The sequence below is a fragment of the Chelonoidis abingdonii genome, chromosome 2, assembly GCF_003597395.2.
Source record: "Chelonoidis abingdonii isolate Lonesome George chromosome 2, CheloAbing_2.0, whole genome shotgun sequence".
Taxonomy (NCBI): domain Eukaryota; kingdom Metazoa; phylum Chordata; order Testudines; family Testudinidae; genus Chelonoidis; species Chelonoidis abingdonii.
In genome coordinates, this window is record NC_133770.1 from 172,247,052 (window position 1) to 172,261,950 (window position 14,899).

At 44.9% G+C, this 14,899-nt stretch overlaps 1 protein-coding gene across 1 annotated transcript in view; it reads left to right on the top strand.

The window, feature by feature from the left end:
- The first annotated feature begins 8,270 nt into the window (after positions 1–8,270).
- LOC116820043 (cadherin-6) overlaps positions 8,271–14,899 on the top strand; it is a 59,922-nt gene continuing 53,293 nt past the window's right edge. Inside the window, exon 1 of the mRNA XM_032772236.2 lies at positions 8,271–8,616. Coding sequence (XP_032628127.1) covers positions 8,386–8,616 — 231 coding nt within the window. The 5' untranslated portion in view covers positions 8,271–8,385. The remainder of the gene's footprint in view (positions 8,617–14,899) is intronic.

Sequence of the window (14,899 nt, forward strand, 5' to 3'; positions counted from 1 at the left end):
ATATGAATATGTGGTCACAAATGGTGAGGTCAGCAAGCATCTAAAGAGAAGGTCACATCTGGCTCCAGAAGCTGTAGAATGTTGATGGTTGGTGACACCCTTAGAAGTGCTGACCTGTCCTGCTAATCTGGGAGATTGTGTTTTTCTGGAAAATGACCATATCTAGATTCCTATTGGCCTGTATCAAATGTCTCTAAACTGGGCCCAATGTCAGTTTGTCAAGGGACCATGAAGGAGATGCCATCAGGGGAAGTAACAGAGAAGCAAACACCAAAATATTACTTGCAAGACCAAAACACCAGGGCATTGCTTCCTGAATTTCAAAGCCAAGTCATCATCAAGCCAAAGCATCTGAGAGAGTGAGAAGCATGGGAGCATGAGATATGAAAGGATTAATGGCCAAGCGAAAAGGACCTGGGATGTGGTCAGGGGTGAAAGTAACTTAAAGGACTTACTGGTACTCTGGAGCCATTATGAGGGGCCAGGGCCTTAATGAGAAAAGGCCTGGCCTCTATTGGAAGAGGTGGGGCCTTTAAACCCCAGGCACTTTAAATCAGGATTTAAAGGGCTTGGGGCTGGGGCTGTGGTAGCAGCAGCTGGGAGCCCACGGCCCTTTAGATCTCCCCTGGAGCTACCAGCTGCAGAGACTGGAAGCCCTGGGGGTGATTTAAAGGGCCTGGGGCTCCAACTGCTGCTACCACAGTGAAGCCCTGGGCCCTTTAAATCACCACCAGAGCCCCACGACTGCTACCCCAGGGCTCCAGCAGCGGGGCACGGGTGGCGATTTAAAGGGCCCCAGAGGGTAGCAGCAATGGGAGTCTGGGCCCTTTAAATCACCACCCAAGCCACGTTGCTGGAGCCCTGGGGTAGCAGCAGCAGCCAGGGGCTCAGGCGGTGATTTAAAGGGCCCAGGGCTCAGGCTGCTGCTACCACCCCGAGCCCTTTAAATCATCCCCAGAGCCCTGCTGCCAGACCCCTGGGGTAGCTGTGGCAGGGCTCCAGCGGCTATTTTAAGGGCCAGGGCAGTAGCAGCTGCTGCAACCTTGGACCCTTTAAATAGCCGCTGAAACCATGCTGCCACTACTCCAGGGCTCCGGGGATGACTTAAAGAGCCAGGCAGGTAGCTGTGGCAGGAGCCCTGGGCTCTTTAAATCGCTGCCTGAGCCCCACCACCACTTCCCCAGGGCTTTGGCAGCGGGGCTCTGATGGCAGTTTAAAGGGCCTGGGGCTCCAGTTGCTGCTGGGAGCTGCAGGCCCTTTAAATTGCCACCAGGGGAAGCCGATCCACCAGGGGAAGCTGTTGCCGGTACGCCATACCGGGGCATACTTTCACCTCTGGATGCAGTAACACTGAATAACTCATAGGAATGGCCATACTGAGTCAGACCGATGATCCATCTAGCCCATCTAGTATCCTGTCTTCTGACAGTAGCTGGTGCCAGATGCTTCAAAGGAAATGAACAAAACAGGGAAATTATCGAGTAATCCATCCCCTTTTGTCCAGTCCCAGCTTCTAGCAGTTGTAGGTTTAGGGCAGCATTTCTCAAATGCAGCCACCATGTCCACATGCACCCACCAGGGGCTTTTCTTGTGGCCATATACTACTGGGCAGTGATGCGGGGGATGGGGAAGCAGTCCTTCCCCAGGGCCGCCAGCAGGAATTGGGCCCTGTCCCAACTCTGGAGCCACAAACGCTGGAGGAAGAGGCAATCCAGTGTGAGTTTCCCACCCTTCCCCGGGGACAGTGGAGCTCAGGCTTCCAGCTTCTGCCCTGGGGTGATGGGCAGCAGGCTCCAGCTATGGGGCTTTAGGCTCCGACCACATGGTAACAGGCATCAGGCTCCAGCCATGGGGCTTTAGGCTCCAGCTCCAGGCTCACTCCTACCCCCCATCACAGTTGTCCCCCACTGTGTCCTGTGGCCCTGGGCTTTGGCTGCGTAGTGGCAGGCTCCAGTCCCCGGCCGCAGGGCTTTAAATTTCAGGCTCTGGCCCAGGGCTCGCCACCTACCCACCCCCATTGCCCCTGGCCCTTGCTGCCTCCCTGTCTACTTCCCCATCCAGGCCTTAATTTGTCCCCCAGTTTGCCAGGATTGAGTAAATCTATTGCGAAAAGTGATATTTGTATGTTTGTTAAAACCTCTTTTCATTGCCTCTCCTCTAGCTAGCAAGTCTACTTCTGTGAAAAAAGTTATTAATAAACATACAGATATCACTTATCACAGCAGCAGACTCACTAGTTAGCAAGTCTAAAAAAGAAAGAGCAAGCAAAAAATGAGAGAAGCAAAAACAAAAGAAAGACAAGAACGTGCAAAGCACCTTATTTGTGTTTCTATTCTGTGTTGGTCCAGTAAAGAATAGACACAACTGTACTTTATTTTTGAGTTTGTAAAAAACCCCACAATCCTACTGTAAATGTGCCAGACTCACCCTGCGGCACCTCCTGCTGGTCGTCTTGGGTAATTAGCTCTTCGATCCAGGAGCACCCCCTGTCAGCTGGTGATCTGCTACCACTGCTGGCCCCCATGTCCCTTCCAGGACCCCAGTCCCCCTTTAACTGGGTGCTGCCCCAGGGGAACCCCCACCCACTATCCCCACTTCACCTCAGTCTTGGCTACTGCCCAGTCTCCATCTAGCCCCTGTTCACTGGGCAAACTGCAGTATAAGCCACTCATCACAGGCAAAGAGGTTTGGACCTGCTGCCTCTGGCTACCCGTGGGCTGCCCGCTGCAACTCTGAACCTAATAGACCATACTAGGCCTGCAGCCTGGGGCTTTCCTAGGCCAGAGCTCTCCAGCTCCTTGGCCTTTCCCCAGCCCTGCTCCGCTCCGCTCCGCTCCAGATACCTGGTTAACCTCCCTGCAGCCAGACCCTTCTCTCTCTGAACTCAGAGAGAGACTGTCTGCTTGAGCACCTGGCTTAAGCCTTTATAGGGCCAGCTGGGCCCTGACTGGGGCATGGCCCCAGCTGAGCATGCTTCGTCCCAATCAGCCCAGGCGTCTTGCCCTTCCACAGTCCTCTCCTGGGCTGTTTTAAACCCCTCCAGGCAGGAGCAGGTAATCACCCCACTACATTTACATAAAGAAATTACAATGATTTGAACATGTATATGTGCTATTTCTTTCGGAAAAACAAATTTAATTATCATATATACCTGTTCATAAGCTGAATTTTTTTCGCAAAAAAGGGAAGCACCAGAGAAAGGGTCTGGCCTATGAATGGGTATAGAGAGGGAGAGGTGGGACACAGCCCCTCCCCGCAACAGAGGGAGCAAGGAGAGGCAGCACAGCCAGCAGAGACAGAAGGGAAGAGGCGGGGCCAGAGTCTCTCTGCTTCTGGCCATGCTGCTTTCCCCCCAGCCTCTAAAATAGCTGCAGCCTTGCCGCCCGGCCCAGCCCGCTGGAATATGCTGCAGCCTTGCTGCCCAGTCTGGCCCACCGGAGCAGGCTGCGGCCGCACTGCCCAGCCTTCTGGAGCAGCTCCAGCCAGGTCAGAGACATCCTCCCCTAGCTCTCCCCAGCTAAGGTGGGAAGGGATGAGATGGGTCATGGGGGGGGGATCACTCCCCGACCCCCAGCTTCTCCCCCGCAAAAACATTTCCCCACCAGTTGCTGTCCCGGCCCGTCAGGGTAAGCAGCTGGCTCTTTGTTTACTTGGGTTTACCTCCATGCCTGTGGATGCTCGAGGTAAACAAATCATCTCGGCCCACCAGCAGCTTATCCTGATAGCCCAGGAGCCAAAGTTTGCTGACCCCTTAATTATAGGGTCAGTTTATGAATGGGCTGGTTAGTTTACTCGCCACGTCCGCAGGTTTGGCCGATCATGGCTCTCACTGGCTGTGGTTCGCCGCTCCAGGCCAATTGGGGCTGCAGGAAGTGGCAGCCAGCACATCCCTCGATTTGCGTCGCTTCCCGCCGCCCCCATTGGCCTGGGACTGCATTCATGAGAGTGCTACCACCAATTTTTAGATTTCTGGATTTTCAGGGTTTAGGCACCTAGCTTCTTTAAGGCACCTATGAAAATCCCAGCTTCACTTATTATACATTTGGTCTGACAGAGCCAATCCAGTTGTTTCAGATAGTCATATGAGATACAGTAAAATAGTTCTGCACTGATATTTTAGTTAATTAATACACTGAGTTCCCAAACACCTGATCAGCTGGAGGTTGAGAAAGGGTCACCTTAAATGTCTCGTTTATTGTTTTGTTGTCTGTTTTTGTATTATTTTGAAAAAAAATGAGGAAAACAATTTTTTGTAGAGAAAGGAACATGTGACTTATATTTTCATACAACACCCACAAAGCAAAATATTCCTCTGCCTTGAATGACTGATTTTTGGATTAAAGAAACAATAAACAAAAGAAAGTATAACTATACAATCTCATGAAGGAAAGAAAGTCAGAACACAGTGACTGGAACATTCTGCATCAGAACTAAAAGACAAAATGTCAGGTGTCTCACAACCACCAGCACTGAAACTCATCTGTATTTAAAAGTTCAGCATAGAGAACAGAGAATGATCACATCTTACTTCAGTTACTTAGATAGGTACATGACTATGGCCTGGTCTGTAAGAGAGCACTAGCACTGGACAAGTCTGAAACTACACCATCTCTAGGGCAAAAAAGCCCTGGATTTAAGTTACTTAAATGAATTCCACATTTGAGGCTTGATTTTAAAGGTACTGCTGAGAACTTGCGACCAATACAGAAGTCAATAGGGGCTGAGATATACAAAGTATAGATAGCTAGATAGATCCTTTCAGGATCATACCCTTACTGCAGCATTTCTGGCACACCTCAGCTGGGAAAAATAAAAAAGCTGTATTTCACAGCTGTGATATCAACCTCACAAGCTATATTTCACCAAAAGCTGCTATAAAACCTCTCCCATGACATCACAGCTGTGAAATATAACTAGCTTCAAGTGCAGAAAACTCCCCCTCAGGAATAATTGTTTCCTGGCAATTGACAGAGGACTGTTCCTTTAAATAGCTGGTGCGAGCCCTGTCCATGCTGTTCTGCTCTTGCCAGCACTTCTGAGGAAGGGTTATGTACAGGAGCATGGAGATAATACCCCTCTGCAGGATTTGTCCACGGGGGTAATGAAAGAATGATGGGGATGCCTGAGAAAATGATGATTTCTGCTAACCTGTGTCCCAGTGGCACATCCAGACTGCATTAATGGCTAAATAATAGGTTTACTCATATGCTGTGCTCCATACCTCAGACTCTTCCTCCCCAATAAGAGGACCCATGTGCACACAGCCAGAACTAACTTATCATCAGTCATTTCACATCTGCACTCGGAGCAAATATCATGACAAGCATGCTGTCAAATGGCAGCTTGCCAGAGCTGAAAACAGCCACGGTACTAATTAACTCACCTGTAGAATTTGCAATCACACTCTAAAGCTTGTTGCCAGGAAGACTCCTGACTACAAAATGAGAATTGCAAATGCCATGGGAGATGGAATATTCTATTTCATACCACACTGGAGAACAGACCTATTTGAATGGACCAAACTCAGAGGTTGTGCATGAGTAGGAGTGTACATTGCAACAGTGGTGAGTAGGGGGAGTCTTAGGGCAGGGTTTCTCAAACAGGGGATGCTGCTTGTTTAGGGAAAGCCCCTGGCGGGCCGGGTCGGTGTGTTTACCTGCCCCATCCGCAGATCCGGCCGATCACGGCTCCCACTGGCTGCGGATCGCTGCTCCGGGCCAATGGGAGTTGCTGGAAGTGGCGGCCAGTAAGTCCCTCAGCCTGTGCCGCTTCCAGAGGCTCCCATTGGCCCGGAGCAGTGATCTGTGGCCAATGGGAGCCGCGATCGGCCGGACCTGTGGACAGGACAGGTAAACACACCGACCCGGCCCACCAGGGCCTTTCCCTACAGAAGCAGCATCCCCTGTTTGAGAAACCCTGTCTTAGGGTATATCTATGCTGCACTCAGTGGGGTGATTATAGCTCAGGTAGGCATACAAACACCAGCTTTAATCTAGCTAGTGCACATAAAAACAGGAGTGACACTGTGGTGGCCAAGGCTTAAGCACAGGATATATAGGCCCACTCAGAATACTGGGAACATACTTGCATTCTTAGTATGCACTGAAGCCCGTACTGCCGTGTCTTCCCTGCTATTTTTAGCCATTCTAGGTAGATTAAAGCTACCTGAGCTGCAATCACACCTTCAGCTGCAGCATAAATATATCTATTGTGAGTCTAGAGGGTATTTAAGGTGGTGTAACATACACATTGTGCGGACTGGAAGAAGGTAGAAGTTATATCAGTTTCAGTCTCTGTCTGCCTAGCTTCCTGTCTTGGCATTTATTTTAGTATTGCATTTACCATTATACCTTCAAATGCCTTACACATTCCAGAACTTAAGACACATAATTATTTCTCTTTCTCACCATCTAGTCCTCCAATCAGTGGGGCATCTTTCTTTGCATTTGGAGAGAGGGTATATATGTTCAGCAGGTATATTTTCTGACTGCTACATCTATGATTGATGGGGCAAATTCAGCCCCAGCCTAAGTGGACACAACTCCCATGGACCGCAAGGCTGAAGTGTTCCTGTTTGTCTAATGAATGTTAATAAGAGTTCAGTGCAAAACTCCCCTATGCATCAAGAGGGGACTAGACACTGTGTCTCAGTATCAAACATTCCCTTTCCATTCCTCCTGTTAAAAATGTCTTAGCACAACACAGACTTTAACTATTTATTGTATGCTACCTTGCAGACTAGTAAAAGGGCATTATTTTAAACAGGCTTGCTCCACTATCAGGTATTCCTCTAAAATAGCTAAATGGTATTTTTTTATATATAGGAAAGGATTTAATCAAAAAGAAATGTACGAGATTTGGGGTTATTTTGTGAAGTTTATAGAATAGAGACAGACTGAAAACAGTGGCTAACACCATCAAACTCAGTCGCTGCATCTGAAGGACCAAATTCTGCCTTACTTACATCTTTGGAAGAAAAGAGACTTCAGTTCAGGGCAGAATCTGATCCTTAATAGATGTCATTACCTGAATAGAGCTTTGTGAAATGTTCACAACAAAACCCAAAAACCTTATTCTCTCCTTGTTTTAGATTTTGATATAATATTGAACCATCATCATAAAAAATCTTCCTTTGCAAACATTTTGAGAGATGATATGCTGAATTTTAAGCAAACTCAGAATGATTTGTGGTTTTGTATTGAGATTAAGCAAAAGAAGTTGTTGCAGTTTCTTTGAAAAACCAGGTGAAACTGAGCCATTTCATACACGTTTTGTTCTGGATTTGTTTGAGCTCGAATTAGGCAAACTAGTCACTCCAAAAAACATTTTGTAGGAAACGTCTTTCTCATTTATGTTCAGTATTCCTACATGTTCCCTGTTCGTTACTCATGTCACAAGATATTATTTCTGCTCCCAGATTGGATGTCTGAAACTTTTTAAAAAATAAAAGAGGAAAATTGCAAATAACACACTTGTGCAACACATTTTTGGGAAACATCTATTTATTCATGCTGAAATTCATGAATTTTTTAGGGTTTATGATAATTTTCACAATTCCTCAGTGGATGGCCAACTAAGGAGTAACAAAGATAATATCAAATAATGACTATCAAGACCGCACAAATCATAGTGAACCAACTCCATGCTTTTATTCATAGATAGATATAGGTATTTAATTATTTAACTAGCTCTAGTTTGGACCTAAAACTCAAAATGAAACTTAGGCGATAAAATACGTGGTAAATCAAAATATTCAGCAAATCCTCTGAAAAGCAAAATCACTGAGTTTCACACATGTCTAGTACTCAGGAGAGATTGACAACTGTGCCAACTTATCCAATTATTTCACTAACCCTTTCACCTGGACTGGCGCCCTGGGTTGAAATCATTTTGTGATGTAACCAGTACCTCTCACATGCTGTGTGATCTGACCGAGACCACCAAAATCAGCTGAATCCTGAAATCCAGACATGAAAGAGACAGTGAAGTAACCCACGTCAGCTCATCAAGACAATAACCCAAACTAGTATTTTTAAGTAATGGAAGAAAGAGAGAAAATAAGTAGTAGAGCTGCTTCCTCCTACTCAGCTCAGATATTACATTCAGTTTATCTGAAGGACTACTTGCAGCATCTTAGAACTGAAAGCAGCTTAGAGCTTTTCAGCAATTACAATTACTGATCTACCTTTTTGGCTTATTTGCTCTAGCGCTGAATGTTAAGTACCTCTGCAAATGCTTGATATGTTGTCATTTTTTCTTCCAGAATCCTTTGAGACTGCAAAGAACATTAAAAAAGGAAGAAGGAATGAACCTGGATTCAGTGCAGTAAAGTAGATTATTTTGAGGCCAAGAAAGAAATCACTGCGTAGACCCGTTTGTGCTGTCATGATGATAACTTACCATTGCTTCTGGCTGCTGTTCTGGATTGGTCAGCCTCATCAAAGTTTTTCATCTCCGTTATCCAAAAGGACTAGGGGCTTTCCAGAAAAGGAAAAGGTTTTGGAACTGTCTGGAACTACCAGGAAGGAGTTTACTCGTTCCAAAAGGAGCTGGATGTGGAATCAGTTCTTTCTCTTGGAGGAATACACAGGCTCTGATTATCAATATGTCGGAAAGGTAGGAGTTCTGTTATGTTCTGATTTTGAAAGCTTTAGGAAGCCAGTTGTTGTGAATGGGCAGGAATGATGCACTGGACGTTTCCAGGTGCTGCTTCTCCTCTGATCACTTTGTTATGACGAGCAGTTCAGGTGAGAAGTGAAGCTGAGCTACCCTAAAAAGAATACAGAGAAATGAAGATGCTCCAGTCTCACAAATGAGGTCCACAGCCATTCATATGTGTTTATTCTAGAGCTTTCGATTTATTTTTTCTTTTGTCTTAAAATAAGGAATGCAAAGCATTTGTATTAGGAAATTCTGGGCAAGATTCTCAGCTGATGTAATCTGCCATCTCTCCATTGACTTTAATGGAGTTATACCAATGTATACCAAATGATAATCTGGTCCAAGATATTTTAACTATATGTATAATGAATGTATGTGCAGTCTCTGTGAAGTGAGCCAACATCTGTGTCAAGATTATAAACAAAGAGGCTCAAACTGGAGAGCACTATACCCTTGAAGTGCCCTTATTTTGACAAGAGTTCTTTCCACTTGTCAAAAAGTAACTCTTTCACTGCTCATTCCCCACTTCAGCTTCTCTGCTGTTGCCATTTTCTTATGGTGTTGGGAAGCTCCACTGAAATCTCAATGACTTGCTGAGGCACACACAGTACGTAGGGCACTACTGGAAGAGCATTTGACATGATGAGCTCGGCACGTTAGGAAGCAACAAAACAATTCAAACGTTTTCTATGATCAAAGTATGGTAATAGTTAACCCCTTCTTCCTGACTATATCTGCTCCCCGTGTGCTGTAGAGTCACATCTACTCCCTTCACTGAGACTATAGAGATAACCCAGTTATGGAAGAGCACGATTGATGGTGCCTACAGCAATATAGAAGCTATAAAATTGCCAGCTAAGTCCTGAATGCAAAAGCTAATGATAAACAAGGAAGAAAGAACATAGTTTAATTTTCTGATCCAAGTTGGGCTGTGCCTGGTCTAGCTTCCTCTCAGGAATTCTGGACAAGACCATGGGGACTTGTAGTTTGATCTCCCTCCTCAGAGCTTAGATCATTCCCATCAGAATAAGTGCCTGCTCCTGATGCTTGTTGAACAGCTGTTCAGCCAGAGGTGGATATGACATCCCAGAACCAGCTGAAAGTCATGATTCTAGTAAAGGAAGATCTATTCACCGGCTGCAGTATTGCTCCAACCAGGATAATCAGCATTAATGAAAAGTCCTCCCAACTAGGGTATATAGGAGTGAGCCAAACAGAGTGAGTGGTCGAGGGGAGGAGGAAGGGAGGGAGAGAGAGAGAGGAGGAGAGGGAGGGGATAAAGAAGCCAGGATACAGGAGAGCTATGAAGAAAGGGGGATGAGGAAGAAGCTTGGGGGGAAGAAGAAATCAAGAGGAGAGAGAATGAGGCTACGTCTACACTACCTGCCGTATCGGCGGGTTACAATCGATTGCTCGGGGATTGATATATCGTGTCTCATCTAGACACGATATATCGATCCCCGAGCGCGCTTATATCGATTCTGGAACTCCACCAACCCCAACGGAGTTCCGGAATCGACAGGGGGAGCCGTGGACATCGATCCCGCGCGGTGAGGATGGGTGAGTAATCCGATCTTAGATATTCGACTTCAGCTACGTTATTCACGTAGCTGAAGTTGCGTATCTAAGATCGATTTTTCTCCGTAGTGTAGACCAGCCCTGAGAAGGAAGTTAGAGATGAAGAAAGGGGGGGCAAATGAATGGGACAAAAATTTAGAGTTGGGAAAGAGAAGTTACCCATAGACAGAACAAAAACTAAAAATACTAAAGATGAAACAGTGAGAAAGGGGACAAGAACAAAAGAAAAATCCAAGGGAAACATTAATCTTTTTTGTTAATAGAGTCATAAGGTTGTGGAAGAAACCTATCAATATAAACACACACTGTATATATGGATAGAGTAGGGGCAGGTTCTACATACTGCCCTTTGAATGGTAAGTTCTGACATCAAGCCCACACAAATCCCAATAGCCCTCTTCTCCCCTGTGTAGAATTCAGGTAAATGTCATTGACTTCCATACTGTATGGGGAAAGAATAGGACTGTGGGATGAGTTTGCAGAGTGTCAGTTACAAAAAAGGCTCTTTGGACCCATAAACCAAGCGAGTCTGATGTGGAGACAGGGAGAGAGAATAAATGTGGAGTGCCAGAATGTTATTTTTAGAGTTACTCTTCTGTCTGGAACTGGCGATTTACTATACTTACTGTGGCAAAGCATGGAAATGACACATGATATATAAATGTCATTGATTCTGTGTCCCTAGGCTGTTCAGAAGTGGCCTTTCACACATCCTTTGAGTGCCAGAGCTGCTCACACCCTTGTCATTGAACAATTAGCCAAGAGACATGAAAGAGCAGCCATTTGTTTTCAGACACAGTTGTGTGTTTGAGTAAGGGTAAAAGACAGAAATAGCTGAATGGCTACAGACAAAGTAACCAGGCAGTTTTAGTGAACAATTAGATTTGACTGGTGGGGATAGATGAAGATTAACAAACTTACTTTTATTTAGCATGTTTTATCTCAGAGGGTGTGAGCCTTAACTGGTGACTTGCAAAGGTGAAAAAAATAGGTTATTTAAAAAATGTTTTGCTTCTGCTATATAAAGACAACAATCCCACAGTGTGTGTATAGGGGAGAATTTGGCTCATATTTTATGTTAGAAATTCTATTGTGTCTACCCTGTATTTCTGGGAAACTACAGATGGCTGGGGAACTGGTTGGACTTTGACATAAGAGACATCAAACACATGAAATCTGATTTAACTGGGAGGAAAAAAATGGTTTTACTCAGATTGTTTGAAAACCTCTTTTTTGTTTAACATTTATTTAACTCAAACACCGGAATAAAAAGCTAGGAGAAAAGCTGTCTACATTAAAGATTCCACACCTCTGCCTCTCATTTATCTGTATACATTACAAGATCATCATTATAGGAGGAGAGTGGTTTTGTGGGCAAAAGGGCGGGGATCACTTGGGATTGAGGTGGGAGAGGGGAAAGGAATCTTGAAGTAAAAGAGAAAAATAGAGGAAAGAGTCAGCAAGGGGAAAGAATATTGAGAGTTTGGCTGAGTAGCTAAAGGCAGAGGTGGTAGGAGGGGGCCAAGATGAAGGGAAACCCAATCACCAATGATAACACAACAAACATGGGGAAAATATATCCAGACCCCAAATTTCAGAGTTGATTTTACCAGGAGGCTGTGAAGCCTCCTCCCAGCTACTGTTACTGAGCCCTCTATCCCTGTCAGGTCCATCTGGGTCCAGTGGAGGAGAGGTCAAGGGAAACTGGAAGACCTTGATTTATGTCTAGCTGTTAGCTGGCTGTGGCTGCTTTTGGAAAGGAACACAGATGTGGTCCTTCCAAGAACATGTTAAGACATATGAGAGGTATGGGAGGAAGTATGCACTGGCTCTAACTATGCTCTGCCTATTCCATGAATCAATCAAATATGTAGGATGAAATTCTGCCCTGGGATTTTGCCACTGAATTCAATGAATCAGGAATGGATCCCCCGTCATTCTCTGGGTTTGTCAATGTGCCATCATTAAGGAGCAGTAAATTCACTTTTAAGATAAAGGTCTAAGTGTGAGAGAGGGGGACAATAGGGCTCGGGGAGCAGGAAGGACATATAGACCAGTTTCGGTCCAGATTTTCACAAGAGCTCAGCATCCAGGTTTGGGTGACGAGGTGGGAGTTAAGCACTTTTAAAAACCTGCCCCTGATGGTGGATGCTGAGCTCTTGTGAAAATCTGGCTTTTAGTGTCACAATTTCAGCTGCCTGGTGCTGGTTAGTATTATTATAGCGTGACCAGATGTCCCGATTTTATAGGGACAGTCCTGATTGTGGGGTCTTTTTCTTATATAGGCTCCTATTACCCCCCAGCCCCGTCCCAATTTTTCACACTTGCGGTCTGATCACCCTATATTATTATGGTTTGTATTGTGGAGCCCTAGGCATGTACCAGGACCTCCTTGTGCTAGGCATTGTACAAAATATTGTCCCTGCCCCAAAGAGCTTACAATCTAAATACTTTTGAAAATATGTTCCATATTTAGGTGCCTGAAAGAGCACGGAGCTCTTCCCCAGTTTTGTGTGCTGAGCACTTGACAGTGAGCCCTCCTAAGCTTTCATATCACACAGGGTGTAATTTTGCAAGTGCTGAGTACACCCAATTCCCATTGACATCAGTGGGTGTTGCTTGTATGTGGTGGCTGTAAGCTCAGCTCCCCAGTTCTTATTATCCAGTTACTGCACGTCTGTGTTTCATTCCTGTATATTCAAGAAATGAAGACTTAAAAAACCAAAAGTCTCCACTATAGGTTAGTCCTAGACATAATCACAGAAGGAACTTTTAGAAAAGTTCTGGGCTGGAATTATTCATTGTGCTGCCGACTAACTTGCAAGCTGTGGCTATTTGCTGGAGTGTGATTGATGGGTTGGGTGAAACTTTAACCTGAAGATGTCTTTTCTTCTGGTTCAAGAATTATGACACTTGGCAGGGACTCAGTCCCAAAATAAAATACAAGGAGTATGTGAGCATAAAATACCCAGTGCCACTTTACAACCTAAAGCATAAATCAGCATAAATCTGAGTTAGGTTTAAAAAGATACCTCCTTAGTGAGACATAACAGGGTTAGGGGAAATGCTCCTTTAAATTCCAGGGGGAAGTTGGAGTGAAGGTGCAGTCATGGAAATAAACATTTTGTTAAGACTGAAATAGAGGATGAGCATGGAGATAACATATGGATACTAGTTTATGCCTTTAACAAGACTGTTATGGGTTACATTATGTCCACCAAAAATAACATCTGCAGCATATGTCCATTCATTGGCTGGATAAGTAGATTTGGTAAAGCATACACTTGCAAGTTGTTATCCAGTAAGGGAAGAGGATGCCTCTTCTTTTTGACTGAAGAAATATCTGAATACATCTTGAATCTTATTTGTCCACCAAGGAATAGCTTCCTGCACTGGTTGGATTTTTGATAACATGGAGGACAATTGTAGAACTGTGTTGTCACATTCTGGCAGTCTGGCACCCAAAAGAACTTCTAGCCTTGCTTTTCATCATCACTATGTCTTATTGATGTTTATCTCATTCAAGCAGCATGTTTGCCTGTAAGCTATTGGATGTTACTACTCGTACACCCCATCATAAACAATCATCTTCTACTGACAACTCTATTTTTTCTAGAAAAAATAAAGTCAAAGTCTCTCCTCTACTATGGGGTTTTACAATGCAGAAAGAATCTATTGCATTACTTTGGCCAAAACAAGAATCTTTTTGTTTAGTTTAATTTCTACCTCCTTGGCTGTAATAGGAAGGACCTCTAAGAAAGAAGGAGAGATACTACACTGAGTTTACCTTTGGTTGTGTTTCTTTCAGAGGCTACTGGAATAGCATGTTCCCCTGAAGACTTGTACCTGACCATTATGTTTTGTAATAATCCACAGAAAGCCAGTTAAAATTTCATAAGCAGGGAATTTAATCCTTACACACACCAAAGAAATGTGCTGCCCAAACTGTGTGTTTCCAAAAATGGTGGAAGTGTAAGATTTTCCTGGACTTTGTAGCAGCCAGCATAATCTCCTGATTGGAGAAGGATCAGGATCCAGCTCCAAAAGCTCAAGACTTATTTGCTGAAAAAGGAGGAGAGGCAAAGTTTTTACAACAGCTGATGTATCCAAACTACATTACAAAGAAAAAAAATTGATTACTGTGAACACACACAAAAGTCTCTCAGAGGTGAAGCACAGAACTCACAACCCAGGAAGAGGGAGCTGTTCTGAGAGATGGAAAGGCCCCAAATGTAACCTGGACAGCACTGGGAGCCTGCCTATGTTATGGTAGCCTCCCTGGGGCTACCTTATGGGCCACAGAGCTGCCTGGAATCTCCATAGTGCTGTGGCTCCACCTATGACACATTCCTCCTGCCATCAGCACCTGCACACCACCTATGCCAGGCCTTGAAAGGGCGCGTGGGGGTGGGATCCTTGAAATGCAGTCTCATGACTGTCTACTCCATCTGCCTCCACTGGAGGAATCTTCCCATGTCTGGATACAGAGGTTTTCAGGCCTTTTTATGCCTCTCTAACCTTTTTACCTGGTGAGGATCTCAGTCGTAGGGTTTTATGTGCTTTTCAAAACAGCATACAAGCATTCATTAATTACAGTAGTATATATGATGCCCTTGTGAAGTAAGTATTACCATCAGCCTTTTTCCAACGGGGAAACTGA